The sequence below is a fragment of the Anguilla anguilla genome, chromosome 5, assembly GCF_013347855.1.
Source record: "Anguilla anguilla isolate fAngAng1 chromosome 5, fAngAng1.pri, whole genome shotgun sequence".
NCBI lineage: Eukaryota > Metazoa > Chordata > Actinopteri > Anguilliformes > Anguillidae > Anguilla > Anguilla anguilla.
Genome location: NC_049205.1, coordinates 61,363,736 through 61,379,270, shown reverse-complemented (window position 1 = coordinate 61,379,270; position 15,535 = coordinate 61,363,736). Strand labels below are relative to the sequence as shown.

At 44.0% G+C, this 15,535-nt stretch overlaps 1 protein-coding gene across 1 annotated transcript in view; it reads left to right on the top strand.

Annotated features, from left to right (window-relative positions):
- Positions 1-15,535, top strand: part of march1 (membrane-associated ring finger (C3HC4) 1) — a 62,854-nt gene that overhangs the window by 14,996 nt on the left and 32,323 nt on the right. Inside the window, exon 2 of the mRNA XM_035418771.1 lies at positions 8,983-9,206. Within this exon, the coding sequence (XP_035274662.1) occupies positions 9,048-9,206 (159 nt within the window). The 5' untranslated portion in view covers positions 8,983-9,047. The remainder of the gene's footprint in view (positions 1-8,982; positions 9,207-15,535) is intronic.

The window sequence follows — 15,535 nt, the reverse complement described above, 5'->3', positions numbered from 1 at the left end:
GTTTTAAAATTTCCCTTGTCTTTAGCTAACTCTCAGAGTCTTCAGCTTACCCAGTTTATCCATGGCCTCTTCACGTCACATTGTGATGCTTTATAACAGTTTAGAAATAGAAAAGACAGAAGGTAAAGAACTGAAGTTATTAAATGATTCAGTCTGCAAAAAAGATGTAGGGAGCTTTGAAATTATTATTAGAATGAAGTGCAGTTTACAGCTGACTGAAAGCGCTTTTAAAATGTGTTCACCCAAGTTTAAAGCTGACTGAAATGCTTGGCACTGTGACGCACAGGTAACGTGCCCTCCTGTCCTTTTGTATGGCCCGTATTGGGAGGTCAGAGGTCAGAGGTCAGGAGGTCACCTGGAGGTCGGTGCGATCTGTGAGTCCTCCTCCATCTTCCTTTTCCATGGCCGCTCGCCTCTGCTCCAATCCAAGCGGCCAAAACCAGGCTGCGTTTCTGAAGCTCACTTCCTGGTCTTGGTGAGAGACGTTGCTCACTAGCGCCAGTGCGGTTGGCTCCAGTACAGGTGTTTCAGCCACCTGTTTAATGTAAGTCAATGGTAACAATACAGTCAAAATACAAAGTCATTCATTTTTTTTCCACAAGAAAAAGTATTCGCAATAGGCTTTCATTTCTTAGTCTAATGTCTCCCCATATGCAAATTTGTTAAGTTATTGTGCTATTTGGACAAGACGGTAATATTCTGTGGATGAATCAGGGACAGTGTGTGTCACTACTGAGTCACTGTATCTCACACGCTTAGTGGACGACCGGACTTCATGTCCCTACTGTGCAGTCTCTGGCTCTAACATAGCAGCGCCCACGAACTACACTTCCCAGGCTTCAAAACGCTGTTCACCAAGCCCATGGATTGTCAGTGGGTGATGTCACAGGGGCTTTGTCCATATCTTTCTGCAGTCTATGCTCCAAACACGGCAGGGGAGTCTGAGGAAAGCCAATGAGCACGGCCGCGGGGTTGTTTGGAACGCTTTTCAGGTCCTTGGAAAGGCGTTTGGAGAGGCCTGGTCACTCCAGAGAGGCACTGGGAACGAGCAATCAGGCTGACTCGGGGGGGGGTGGGGGGGGGGGGGGGGGGGGGCTCATTCGGAGCGACGAAATGATTTACATTTTTATGCATTCCGTGGTCTCTTTCATGCAGAGTGTTTCACACGGATTGTGTTCTTTTACATGCGGTACGTTTCTGCATGTGAGTGATCACTGGTGGAGTTCGGATTGAGCGCGTTCGCCCTCAGGGGTACAACAGCAGGGCCCCCTCCTTGGGAAATTAACCCCAAACTAGGGAGTCACGAGCCCGGTTCCCCTACCCGTTACCCCTAACCGCACTGCTGCCCCAACCGACTGTCAGCTGAACATGTACATGGCTTCAGGGCCACCCTACGCCACATTCAAAGGGCTGTCCGACTGAGAGAAAAATGAGTAATATATAATTAAATATCAAAAGTCTCCGTTTCTCCGTTTTAGAAGTGTTGAGCATTTTTTAATATGGAATTTAATTTGAGGAGTGTCTCTGTATTCTTCTGAATGCCCTGTGACTTAATGGATTTCATATGCACTATGTAGCCAAAAGCATATGGACACCTGACATTCAACTTCTTATCCAAAATTATGGGCATTAATATGGAGTTGGTCCACCTTTTTCAGCTGTAACAACCTCCGCTCTTCTGGGAAGGCTTTATACTAGATGTTGGAGCATTTTGCTGCAGGGATTTGCTTCCATTCAGGCAGAAGAGCATTAGTGAGGTCGGGCACTGATTGGGCGATTAGGGCTGGCTCGCAGTTGACTTTCCAACTGATCCCAGAGGTGTTGGATGGGGTTGAGGTCAGGGCTCTGTGCAGGCCGGTCAAGTTCTTCCACGCTGTTCTCAACAAAACCATTTCTATATGGACCTTGCTGTGTGCACTGTCATTCTGAAACAGGAAAGGGCCTTCCCCAAACTGTTGGGGAAGCACAGAATCATCTAGAATGTGATTGTACTGTATGCTGTGGCATTAAGGTTTGCCTTCACTGGAACCTAACTTTAAGGGGCCTAGCCCAAACCACGAATAACAGTCCCGGACCAAGTGATGTCCGGATACTTTTGGTCATATAGTGTATGCGCAAAACCACATAGGGCTCGTCAGCCAGCTGTTTCCAAGTGAGCACATCATGTAAAAACCAAAATCTAAGATAACTGGTAATGTCAATGAAGGCTGCATAGTTGGCAAATATTTTTGTGAATCCCAATTCACAGTATTTTTTTTAATTTACCCACTTTTTAATGTGGGGTTTCTCAACCATAAAAATCAGTTCCCTGAAGTAGCACATTCTGCTGAGAAAAAAAGAAAGAAAAGAAAAAAAAAAGTGTAATCTCTGGTCGCCAGGCAACAGAAAATAGTTTAGGATTTGTAATCCCAAATGTCCTTGGGATTCACACTCTTAATTACGTTTTGGCTGAAAAAAAACCTGCACGTGTTGCGCAACAGTCTGGAGTCGCACGCGGGCGTCTGCGGAGTCTGGCTCCTCTATCGTACCGGCGCAGCAGTGCGGTGTTATTGATCGAGACCCAATCACGCTCGAATCGTGCTGCCCCACACTTTAGTCTCAAATAAGAAAATAGAAAGGTAATTTTTTCATGTTATATTAATACTGTAGTATTTTGTTATCATACTAGTGCTTATATTCACTGTTGGGAAATGATGTGTTTGGCTACGGAGAGATTTTGCTTGTTAATATGCAGCATGTTGCTTGGAGAGCTGGCACCAGAAAATAATTTCAAAAACTGTTATGTTTTCTCTGTCTGGTAAACAAGAGGGTCAGGCAAATGAACAGCTGCCCTCAGTGTTCCTGTGTTTCAGTGTAGGAGTGATGCGAAGTAAATAATTCCCCGTTTCTGCGGCAGGTTAAAACATTTAAATGGTTTAAAAGTAATCCGCCTAACCCAAATGCTTAATGCCAGATTTAGCATTTGGCTCGTTGACTTTCAAAGACCAAGTGTAGTCAACTTCTGGCTTTGTGGTTTCTGAATGCAGTACGGTGGATTTATATTCGTGGTCTCCCAAAGTAAACGTTTCTATGAGGCCAGAACACGCAGTTTTGGGGACAGCATATGGCCATGGATTCAATTGTTCTGGCTGTATAGCTGGGTCATGGCTATATAACTAAATATGTTAATAGGCCTGCTGTTTAGACTTGGAGATTTGTACGTGTTTCTAAATGTACTGAACAGTATTATATCTTTGTATTTGACTATGCTGTTGTTGGGGCAAAAAAAGTTATCACTTCATTAATGCAATGATATTGATCAATGGTCAGTTAACACATTATTGGTTGCTACGGTAGCATGATTTGATTTGTAAGATACATCCTATTATGCAGTTTAAAGCACATTTAAAAGGCCTTGTGCAATATCCAGCATCCGCTATGGATGGGAAGAGCTGGTCGTGTGTCTGTTGAAATTGGCTGTCACTTGATGCATTATGAACGTTGAGCTGTGATGTCACCATTAATCACTTTTTTTAGCACCTTCTCCACGGGCTGTCTGCAGATTTATTGCAGAGACATAATTGGATTTATAAGTGTAGCCTTCGTCTTTAGAGGAGCGAAGGAAAGGAACTGTTTATTAAATGATTTTATTATTTCACAGCACTTCACGCGAGTTGTATTCACACTGAAAGCCGGTGCACACCCTGTAAACAGACAGGTTAAAATAAATGAACACATTCGACTTTTTGGTGAAAATAAATGAATGAAAGTCGTAGCGGTGTGGTAGGAGAATGGAAGAGAGATTCTGTTTGCGTTGCTCAGCCTGGCAAGTTGATAAATTTGGAGAGCGTGAACAAAACCGATCGAGAAGCATCTCAGTCACACCAAGGCGCACACAGTAGCCTGCGTACACCTCAGACCTGGGACAAATACATACTTGTTTTGGATTCAAATACTTTTCTGTGCTCTATTGATTTTGACTGGTGTAATTGAGCCTGCTAATATGACCAGAAGGCAGGGTTTGCACTTTTTGAGAGTATTTCATTGGTTCCAATGCACCAGACAAGATCAGTAAAGCGTAGAAAAGAATTTGAACCCAAAACAAATGCGTCACGCAACAGTGCTGTGATGTCTGAAGTGGTCTGGCTACAGGGCAACAGTGCTGTGATGTTCGAAGTGGTCTGGCTACAGGGCAACAGTGCTGTGATGTTCGGAGTGGTCTGGCTACAGGGCAACAGTGCTGTGATGTTTGAAGTGGTCTGGCTACAGGGCAACAGTGCTGTGATGTTCGAAGTGGTCTGGCTACAGGGCAACAGTGCTGTGATGTTCGAAGTGGTCTGGCTACAGGGCAACAGTGCTGTGATGTTTGAAGTGGTCTGGCTACAGGGCAACAGTGCTGTGATGTTCGAAGTGGTCTGGCTACAGGGCAACAGTGCTGTGATGTTCGAAGTGGTCTGGCTACAGGGCAACAGTGCTGTGATGTTTGAAGTGGTCTGGCTACAGGGCAACAGTGCTGTGATGTTCGAAGTGGTCTGGCTACAGGGCAACAGCGCTGTGATGTTTGAAGTGGTCTGGCTACAGGGTAACCATGTGGTACAAATGTAAAAGCTAACTTTTATCTGGAGGTTACTGGCCCAGCTCAGTAACGTGCATGTTGTGCGAATTTATGTTGCACACGCGTTTGGCGGATAGCGCTGTCAGCCTGAATTTCTATGATAAATATCCATTTGTAGTTGGAATGGAGAACTAGAGCATTGTGGGTATCCTTGGATTACACTAATTTATCACAGTTCTATGCCTACAAGCAGCCAGCTGTGCAAACTGTGTGTGTTGGTTATGTTCATTTGTGTTTTCCCTCTCTGTATAATTTACCCTACATTTCACACAGATTTGCCACGTATAGCACAGCACTGACAACTGCACAGCCAGCAATTAATATATATTTTAAGAAATTATTCTGCATACTTGCATGGGGGTTGGGTACAGACAGACGGACGGATGTTGCAGACCTCAGATGAGGGATTTTAGGCCAGTGTCTGTTGCTCTGGGATGAGAGCTGGCAGGCCCGGATGTGTGGCACAGCAATGAGCTCTCCTCTGCTCAACACTGGGGTGTCCTTTCTTACCCGAAAAGGGCCGGTGTGGGTGTCAGGTTTTTGTTTTAGCCTGACACTAAGACACCTGATTCTACTTACCGACGTCTTGATTGAAGACCACGATTAGTTAATAAGTTGAATCGGGTGTTGTAGTGCCGGGCTAAAGCGAAAACCTGCACCCACGTCGGCCCTTTTCGGATAAGGTTGGACACCCCTGCAGTAGAGGCTTCCAGGCCTGAGGCATATTTCACTGGCACACTGTAAGTCACACTGGAGGAAGAGCATCCCGCTAAATGAATGCAGTGTTAATGCAGATTGATCTTCTCTGCATCCGTTCAGTCGCCTGCCTGCCTGGATGTGCTCCGTTTACATTTACTTAACTGATTTACGGCTTCAGGGTGTAAGATCATAAATACGCGATTTAGAATGTTGGGAACTGAACATTCTAACGCTGATGTAACGATCGCTGCTGGTAATTGAAAGCGATGGGAGTTCTAGAATGCTGGAAAAAACATTCCAAAAAGCCTTCTCTTCAGAAGGATAAAGTCTTTATTGCTGTGGCTGCTGGGTGGCTCATCCTGTTAAGGCTCTGTTCCAGTGTGTGGATGGGCGCCATGGTCTGGTATCTGTTTAGGCCCTGTTCCTGTGTAAGGATGGGTACCATCTCCTGGTTTACAACCCAGACTGTGCCAGTGTATAATTAAATAACCCTCTGCTCGTTTGTTGAATAATTAGGCATTGCATTTCTCGGGTGTTGGTGGGGGGATTTCAGTTTGCGGAAACATCCGTGCCTCATTGCACAACAGCGACCCCTTCTGGTCAATCGGGTGTACACAGTCTGCCTGCAGAATCTAAACATGAACTATTATCCTCCGAGTCCACTGAACTTGACTAGTGGACTGCAGAGTATTAAAGGAGTATCACAATATTTACATGTAAAGAATGTTTTTGATGTCACACATTTCAGAGGCGAGCGCGTAGTTGTTCTCCCGAATGGGTGCGGGAGGTTGCCATGGTGAGCATGACCACGCAAAAAAGAATTAGGCGTGCCAAAGTGGGAGATAATGAGGGTAAAACATTAATTAATGGCTTAGCAAATTGACTCAGCTTTTGAATGGTTCATATGATTTGTTTGCTTTCTCTCGTGTTTGTTTCTCATCTAGCTGCTTACGGACTGCACATTAACCCGTGTGTTAATTAAGCAGCGAGAGAGATCCAGTGGAACTGGTGACTGAATCAGAGAGAGAGAGAGAGGGGAGAGCAGGACAGAGGGGGAGAGAGAGAGATAGAGATGGGTGAAGAGAGCGAAATAGAGAGCGAGAGAGAGAGCGAGAGAAAGAGAGAGAAAAAAGAGAGAGATAGAGGGGGATAGAGATAGATTGAGAGAGAGAGCAATAGTGTAAGAGAGAGAAAAAAGAGAGAGAGGGAGAAAGAGATAGATTGAGAGGTAGATAGAGAGAGGAGGGGGAGAGAGAGAGATAGATTGAGAGGTAGATAGAGAGAGGAGAGGGAGAGAGAGAGATATAGATTGAGAAGTAGATAGAGAGAGGAGAGGGAGATAGAAAGAAAGAGAGAGAGATATATATAGAGGGAGGTAGAAAGAGAGAGCGGGAGTGGTGGCTTTGAGCTCAGTGGGCTGTTGGAGGTCTCTTGGAAGCGGTGACAGAGCGGAGTCGGCGACGTGATGAACTGCGAACACATTTTCGCGCTCCCGAGTGCCTCCGTCCCCCGAGCTTCGCTCACAACTTTAATGAATTCATCAGGCTTCCGGAATGTTCACACAGCTGTCATTTCACTAATAGAGCTTTTTCTATTTTTAATAAACAATCTTCTTGTCATGATGGGAGGAAAAACTAAATAAATAATTTAAAAAAAGGAAGTAAGAGGAAATAATACTGGTTCAGGTCCCTCCTGGATTTGCACATTAAGCTGAGTACCGCCCCTACGCTGCTGAAAATTGCACGAGAGGACATGCAATTCTCACACTGCGCCAGCTGTGGGACTCTTAAAGTTTATGGACGTGTTTGCGGCCTGCTTGTGAAACGTCTGAGACACGATGAGCAACACGAAGCTTCGCCCCAGCGAGGAGCCGGTTGTTGATTGTGGTGAAGTGGGGCGGGGATTCCACCGAGGGTTCCCGTGTTCCGCTATGGGGGGGGGGGGGGGGGGGTTCAGCGAGTTCTTCTGTCAGGTGTCAAAGTTGTGGTTACATGTGGTCGCCTGCTTTCCACTGTGGAGGTCAAGTGTGACGGCAGGTGTGTGGACAGGTGTTTGGGCAGGTGTGACGACAGGTGTGTGGACAGGTGTGAGGACAGGTGTGTGAGGGAGGTGTGTGGACAGGTGTGAGGACAGGTGTGTGGGGGAGGTGTGTGGACAGGTGTGTGGACAGGTGTGTGGACTGGTTTGTGGACAAGTTTGTGGGTAGGTGTGAGGGCAGGTGTGGACAGGTGTGTTGGCAGGTATAGACAGTTTGTTTCGTTTTATTTTGCACTGCGCGGTGCCATAGTCAGAGATGTGGAACGCTGTGGTGTGAAAAAAACATTCTTCTCTACGGCTGCTTGAATGGTCAGGTTCCTTAACTTGCTTTTCAGCCTTTCAAGAGGTCACATGCAGGTTACATGTATGTAGTAATCCTCTGTGACATTAAGCCAGGTACTTAGACACCTGTGAGTGGAACCTGTGGCTCTGCAGCCCATAGATACTTTTGTGCTGTAACATGGTCATTAAGCAGCAAAATGTCCTTAAAACATCTGCTCTGGAAGAGTAGATTAACTGAGAATTTTACTCTGGGTGTGTGTGTGTGTGTGTGTTTGTGTGCGTGCGTGTGTGTGTGTGTGTGGTGTGAGTGCGTGTCAGTGTGAGTGTGTACACGTGTTTGTATGTGCAGCGTGTGTGTGCTACAGCTTGATTTGTTGGTGCGAGAGGAGAGTGTGTGCCACAAATAATAGAACACAGACAGTCTTCACTTTTCAGTTTCAGAGTGACGTGTTTGACAGTCATCACTGAGTGATTCATCCTTACAATACAAACAGCTATAAGACCTGTTCTTTATCTAACCTTCCGGCTCCTCCTCTCTGTGAGATTATTGCCGCCAGCATGTCTAAAGCTAAATATTTAAAGTTATTCACCATTGTGAGGTGCTGATTGGTTGAGCCAGAACCACAACGACCTCTTCTCTTCTCCTGCTGTCCCTGAGTGGTTGGGGGCGGGACTTCCTGGCAGAGTTTTAGGAGTGGCTCTGGCCTAATCAGATTAGGGCGTGTGTGAGCTTCGCCGTGGCCTGTCAGCCTTCTCCTCAGAAGGCCGTGTGATTTGGATTTGGGTTTTAAAGTAAGCGGTTAAAGCTGCTCCGGACTCCTGCGTACCTGTACCTGCCACGTGAGCCAGCCACAGCGAGGCTGGAGCCCCGTCCCATTGGCGTTCGTTGCGGCCGCACGCGGCTAACGCCAGGCTAACTGGAACGCAAACGGCAGGCTAACGGCAGGCTAACTGCAGCGCGAACGCCAGGCTAACGGCAGTGCTAACGGCACGCCAGGCTAACAACAGCGCTGACGGCACGCCAGGCTAACGTCAGCTTACGCTAATGATAGCCCAGGTAGGGCCCAGGCTTCCCGCGGTTACCATGACGACGATTAGGCGCTGGGTCCTCCAAGGTTGCCGGGGGGAGGGGTGTGGGAAATCTGGCCTCATTGCGAGCGACCGTTAAATCCGCCGTGTCACAGGAGTAACGTTTTCTGGCCCGCTCTACCTGCTTCTGTGAAATTGTTTTGGTTTTTTTTTAGTTTGTTTTTCTTTTCATAGAACATGACAATGGTGCTTTCTTTCTTCAAAGTCTATGGTTGAACTTGAGCATTCCAGTTTCTTTAAATATTTTTTTTTTTCCTCCCCTCCTTTTTTTTCATTGCTAGAATGGAAGCGGACGTCCTGGGGGGAAATAAAAAATAAAATGATGTGAGCAGCTGAGCGAAAGTGAATGCTGCCTCGACGGTCGCCTCAAAAGAACAAGAAACTTCCGGAAGGTTCCATTTTCTGCGCCATGCCCGTCCATCAGATCTCGGTGGTGCCCGCCAGAGAGACCGCCAGCAATGGGAGGAACTCCGGCAGAAACAGAGAGAAGAGCAAGGAAGCAGAGGTGAGCCTTCCTCTCCTTTCTTTCGCTCGCTTCACACATTTTCCCAGCGCTGTGCGCTTTTTTTCACCTGTGGACGTTCTTTTCATTTCAGAACGCAATTTCCTGAGCCTCTTTTTGAGATTTACTACTAGTTTCCTTATCAGGCTCTTCGTACGCAGAACTGTCTTAAGGAAAGGTTTGTGAGTGTAACGTGTGCAGACGTAGGCGTATTGCTGCTTTTATTATAAACTTAGTTACATTGGGAATCTATTTTAGGGAATCACTGTATGTGACAGAGGCTCAGTTTGTACATTAATGATGCTAATTATATATGTGAAAGTAAAACTGGGACATCGGGCTCGAATGTTGAAGAGTAAATTGTTATGTCCGCACACCTGGCCTCATACCTGTCTGCACACCTGTCTGCACACCTGTCCTCATACCTGTCTGCACACCTGTCCTTGCATCTGCCTGTCCAGGTGCAGCGTGGTCTGGGGTCATCAGCACCTTCTCTCTCTCTCTCTTTCAAGCTGAACTGTCTTTAGGAAGGATGTGAATTATACTTATTATAGTCCAAAACACATATTGTTAATGTGTATTAATAAACGTGCATACGTATTGCAGTGCTGGGATAGTGTGCACATTTAACTAGTGGGTTGCTAGGCTGATATAATCCCATGAGGCAACACTGACATATGCTCAATCAGTTCATGTGTCCTACTTATGAGTAAGCCCCACCCCCCACCCACTACCCAGAATGCATTTGGACTTAGCCTTAAATACCTTCTGTATTTAATCCATCTGTGTCATGGTCTCTTGTTTAAAGGCCACTTTGGGACATATTCAATAAATAAATCAGTTCTTTAACTCAAAGCTAGCTGGGAAAAAGCCCATACTGTACGTTGTTGCAAATTAAAGTCAGGCAAAGTGTTTGTGTTGGGATGACATGTTTACCCAAAATGCAGCGAGCCTGATTTAAATTTGTTTAAGGTACTAAGCCTTTTAAAAGATTTTTAGAGATGTCCTGGAAACGCTTGGTAACTGTTATAAAGAAATTAGATTTGGTTTAACTGAAGTATTTCTTACCATAATTCATTTTTAATCTCAAGATCATTGTCATTTGTCAGTACGGAAATAATGACAAGACATTTGCCCTCTCTTCTTTTTAAAATGTGCAGCAGTTTTGCAGCAGTTTTGACAAATGAAAGGTGTTACACAGTTCTGATTTGTAGCCGCCTACGCTCATTTTAAACGTTACCACGTTTAAACTGTGAATGCATACATTTACAATACAACAGTTAATTCCGGCTGAGTAATTTGATTGGTCGAGAGTGTAGGTTTATCAGCAAGCATTCCATGGGAGCCGACAGTACTGGAACGCTTTACTGTAATGTGTCACTTGGCTTTGTTTACATCCTCATTGATGCATTGTTAGAAGGGAAAAAAAAAGATTTAAAAAAAAAAAAAAAAGGCGCTATATTTACTGGAGGTAAAAAAGGCAAAATCATAATCAGTTGGTTCAATCATTACTTGATAGTTTATAATCAATATTACGCTTGAGGTCATGATGTGATACTGCATAACAGTGTACCATATAACAGCACTCCCTTCTGTGTGATATTGCTGAAATATGATATTAAATACGAGGTAGTTCGTAAAAAAGGTCATTCTCGGGCTATGAATGTCGCTCACCGTTTCTAATTTGAGCCATAATTGTCATCATGTTACATTTTAATGTTCAGTGGCGTACTCCTCTGCAGTAGATAAGATTCATTTTCCAGGAAAGTGCTTTTTATTGGCCTTTGGACAGGCATCAGCGAAGTAGCCTGTTTATGTTTTTGCTGCATTAATGAAGCTTACCACGTCAGTGTTTTCGCAGGAATTTCGGGGGGGAAAAACAACAACCTAAACTAAAAATAGGTCCGTTCTCTCAGATATGCAGCACTATAAGTGCATGGTAGCACCCTTCCAGGAAGAGTTGCGGACGAACTGTTTTGTTTTCTCATGCAAGGGTTAGTCAGCTGGAGTAAAAATCCGTATGTCCTGCCTATGTGCTGTAAAGAATTTTCTCCTCAAGTATGACGAAGATCCCTCGGGTGGTTTCAAAGCTTCTGGTTGATGAAGGACAAACACACTCGTGCGATTTATACATATTTTAGGAGAACTTGTTTGCATGGCCCCGCGTTAGCCTGCATTGCAAAGCGGAGTGGAACGCTTCTCGGGGTTGACCAAAGCACCGTGAAAAGAAAGATGTGAGAGAATTTTCATCATTACTGGTCAGCATGCTGGAAATAGTTCAGAAAAATGGGTCCAAGTCGGGGAAAAAAAGCACAAAAAAAAAAGTTTTTCTTTAAAGGGGAAAGCCTTAGTTGGACATCCAAAGTGAGTAGAACAGCTCTCTCTCTCTTTTCCGTGTAGAAGAAGATCTTCAGACCCTGAGCAGAAGGACAGAGCTGTCCATCACGCATAAGGAGCTTACCCTTAGCCTGACAACTCCTCCAGCAGACGTTTAAACACAGCCTGTATGTGTGCTGGTTGCCGTCCAAACTCCTCTACCGAAGGGGAGAAAAAAATAGCCTGGGTGTTATTGAAAGATAAAACTGAGTGGAAGATGAACGTGGCCCAGAAACTCTCAGGAACAAAAATCCTTCATGTCTTCTGCTTGCCTCAGCATCACGGAAGTCATTTTTAATAAGTAGGGAGCCAGGTGTGTTTAGCATGGACATTACTTTTGCAGTGACTGTCCCCCCCCCCCCGTCCCCCCACCACCCCCTTCCCATCCTTTGGTAAATTTGGTTAGATGAACCTTTTTTTTTATTTAAGCTGTATTTTACCAGGCAATCCCATAGAAGTGTAAGATAAAAGGAGAGACTTTGCCAAGAGCTTAGTATGCGCAGAAGAAAAACACCATAACATGTAACATTTTACAATAAGGTCGCATGAACTGGCATTAACTAATGTCGTTGTTAACTGCAAACTACTGAAAAGTTTGTCTGTACAGCTTTGATAATGTATTTGTACATCATTCATTCATGTTAACAACTACATTAGTTAATGCCAATTCTCATTGTAAAGTGATACCCAATAACAGATATTCTTGATGTACTTCTGGCTTTACTTCCCAAATTCTTTATATAAATTCTTTCAATGTGGTAAATCCATATACATGGACCATTTTCTGGATTATTCTGCAACCAAGGCGCAGGGTTGGTACTTGGAATTTAATAAAAGGATATAAGAACTATGACAGAAAGGATTTAATGTGCAAAGATGTATGGTAGAGTTCCAAGTATGGTTTTGTAAATGGAAGATTTTACTCCTTTTACTCCTTGGAAGACCACCACCAACTTACGATACTCAATTTGTCTTAAGAACAATTCTTTGTCGGTTGCTTAGTTTGTTTTGGTTGCATTATAATTCATGAATATAATATCACTGGGGCATGAGTTTAAATGCTAATACGTGATATATGGAGTAATGGATAAATTACCTCAGAGCAAATGCCCTTTCCATGTTCACTTTTTAAATTGCACAGAAAATTGTGACACTGTCTGGCACATTCATCATGTATATTACTTGCGCAGTGGAGTGTAAATTTGTCGTAGCATTTAGGATTATGAACATGAAGTCCAGCCGTGTGTGCCAGATTGATAGAGGAAGCAGGTCTCGGTGGATTTTTGTTTTGGTTAAGCATGTGAGAACGTCAGTGCCTCCACATGAACTGGATAGAGTTTTATTTGGAATCCAGTAATAAAAAAAACGATTGAACTATTATGTGGAACATTTTTTGTTTTTAAATGCTATGATTTCATATGGTGATTAAAAACCCAGGGAAGGTTTTGTTGCTGTATTTATACCACTTTTGTTGTATTGTAAGGTTTTATAGATATGTGTTAATATACTGACTGAGCTGGTGTGTGCTTGGATTACCCAGTTGTCTTCGATATGTATTCATCTCAGTTTAGCAAGCTAGTTTTAATGTTTTCTGTGAATCAAGATCTTGCTTTTAATTGGTAGTCACAACAAATGTTGATTGAATCACAGCCTCAATATCAAATTTTGTCTTATCCCCGAAAGTATAGAAGGATTTGCAATATTCAGTCAGCTTTTTTTGTTGTTGGCTGCAAGCGTCTGCTTTCACAAGTTGATTTTGTACAAAAAAAAAAAAAAATCTGACACGTTTATTTGCTAGCAGACATGCATGCTGCTCCTGTAAAATGGCTGAAACTAAGCAGCGGGTTTGGTTAGTACATGTGATGGGAGAGCTCCTGGGAGATCTTAGTTGCTGCCGGAAGTGGTGTTGGTGGGCCAGTTGGGGGCGATCCTCCCTCTGGTTGAATAATCCACGATGCCCTATTGCCTGGTCTGACTCACTGTGCTCATTAAAGACCCCACGACACTCATCACAATGAGTAAGGGGCTCCCTGGTGTCCTGGATCAATTCCTAACCCAGCCTGCCACCTAATCATTCCCTGGTTTAATTGGCTAACATTGTTCTCTCTGCACCTCAGCCGGTGTGCGGTGCTGCAAAATGGCTGCCGTGCATCACCCAGGTGGGTGCCACATAACGGTGGCGGTTGAGCCAAGCTTCCCCCTCATCACTGTAAAGCTCTTTGAGTGTGAGAAAAAACCACTATATAAATGCAATGAATTATTACTATTATATTATGTTAATACCAAGTAATTTCACATTGGCTCTTTCTGTCTGACTCTCCCCTGTGCCTTGCCTTTCCATACATAGTATTTCTTTATCTGTGCCAGCTTCAGCTAGTGGAATAAAAATGGTGCGGGTTAGCGACTGTTGAATTAATGATTCACGTTCATTTGCTTGAAGATACAGTTGACAGGCAGATGGCTGGGTGTGGCTAATGTAAGCTCCTCCCACAGATGACAGCCCGTGGTGATGTTTTTTCCCCCCTGTCTCCCATCTCCTCACATACAGCCGACGGGTTTTTGCGGGAGCAGCACAGAGTTTTCACCTGTACAGAAGCGCCTTTGTTGGTTCCTCTGGCGCTGACAGAACTCACCTCGCTGTGCCACACGTCCTTGTCCTTGAAATTCTGTCGCCGGTTCTCCTCTGAATGCAGTGTTCACCTCAATGACATCCAGACACCTACCTTTTTCTTTGTTTTTGCTTCATGCTTTGATTCAAAAAAATGTAACCTTGTCAGAACTGGAAACCATAGTGACCGTATTAAAGGTGAACACGCAGCTAAGGCACGCAGGGGATGCTCAAGAGATGCGAACACCGGAGTTTTGGACTGCCCTGTCATGCGAATCTGTTATGAAACCAGAAGTATCATATGTAGTTAAGCCTTATTTGGGCTTCTTATTTTCACTGATTTAGAAAAGGCGATTGTTAAACTGAAAACTAGTCACAATTTCCAGGGATTAATGAAAAAAATAACTCTCAAGATATCTTCAAAGTTGTGCGGAGGGGCACGTCTTATAGGTTTGATCACTTGCTAATACTTTTTAAAAAGTGGGGTTTGGGAAAGTCAGCAGCACTTAGAGGGCCTGAGCAAAATCAATCAGTCTGCAGAAGGGGCTAAAGATAGCGTTGCGTTGGAAAGGAGATGTACTGTTCCGAAGGCCGGTGTGGAAGAAAAAAGATCATTAATGTTCTAACGAGATCTCCATTACCGCTGACTTGATCCGTTTTTAATTTCGCCTAGGGTTTATAGCCGCAGAACGAGTGTCGCTGATTTAAAATGTAAGGGCTACAGTATTGTGGGTAACTCCTCCGATGAGTAAGGGCTTCCGTTTCTTTAAAATGGGTTTATTTTGACATTACTGGATGTTATTCTGTCAAATCATGTATATATGGATTTATTCCCCAAACAAATTAAAACCGGGAAATCGTTGGATGAACCAAGATTTCAGAAATCAGACTTGTGAGAAGCATATCGTTATTTAGGGTTAAAACTTTTTCCTGGGTTTAATTTGCCAAGTGCTTAAGGACTTTTTCCAGAGTTATAAACCACCGTTCCTGAGGTTGTTCATGTCTCTGAGGTTCTGCTGTATCTGTATTACAAATATGACACTCATAATGTATCCCTATATTTATATTTGGCATAGCTTTTACCGATATTATCCGTCTGGTGTGTTGTGAGTAAAGAAAGTATCCCCAGTACTGCTTGCTGAACAGTTGTCCAAAGTTTACCGATTTATCATCATTTATCATGTGTAGCAAATTGCAGATTGAAAGTGTTTTCAAGTTTTATAAATTCAGCAACGTCATAAAAATGAACCCAAGGAAAAATATTTAATTGGCTATATCACTCATGCACAAATTCCATGGCTGTTGCTAGGTTTTGATGCTACATAAGCATAAACATACATGTTATAAA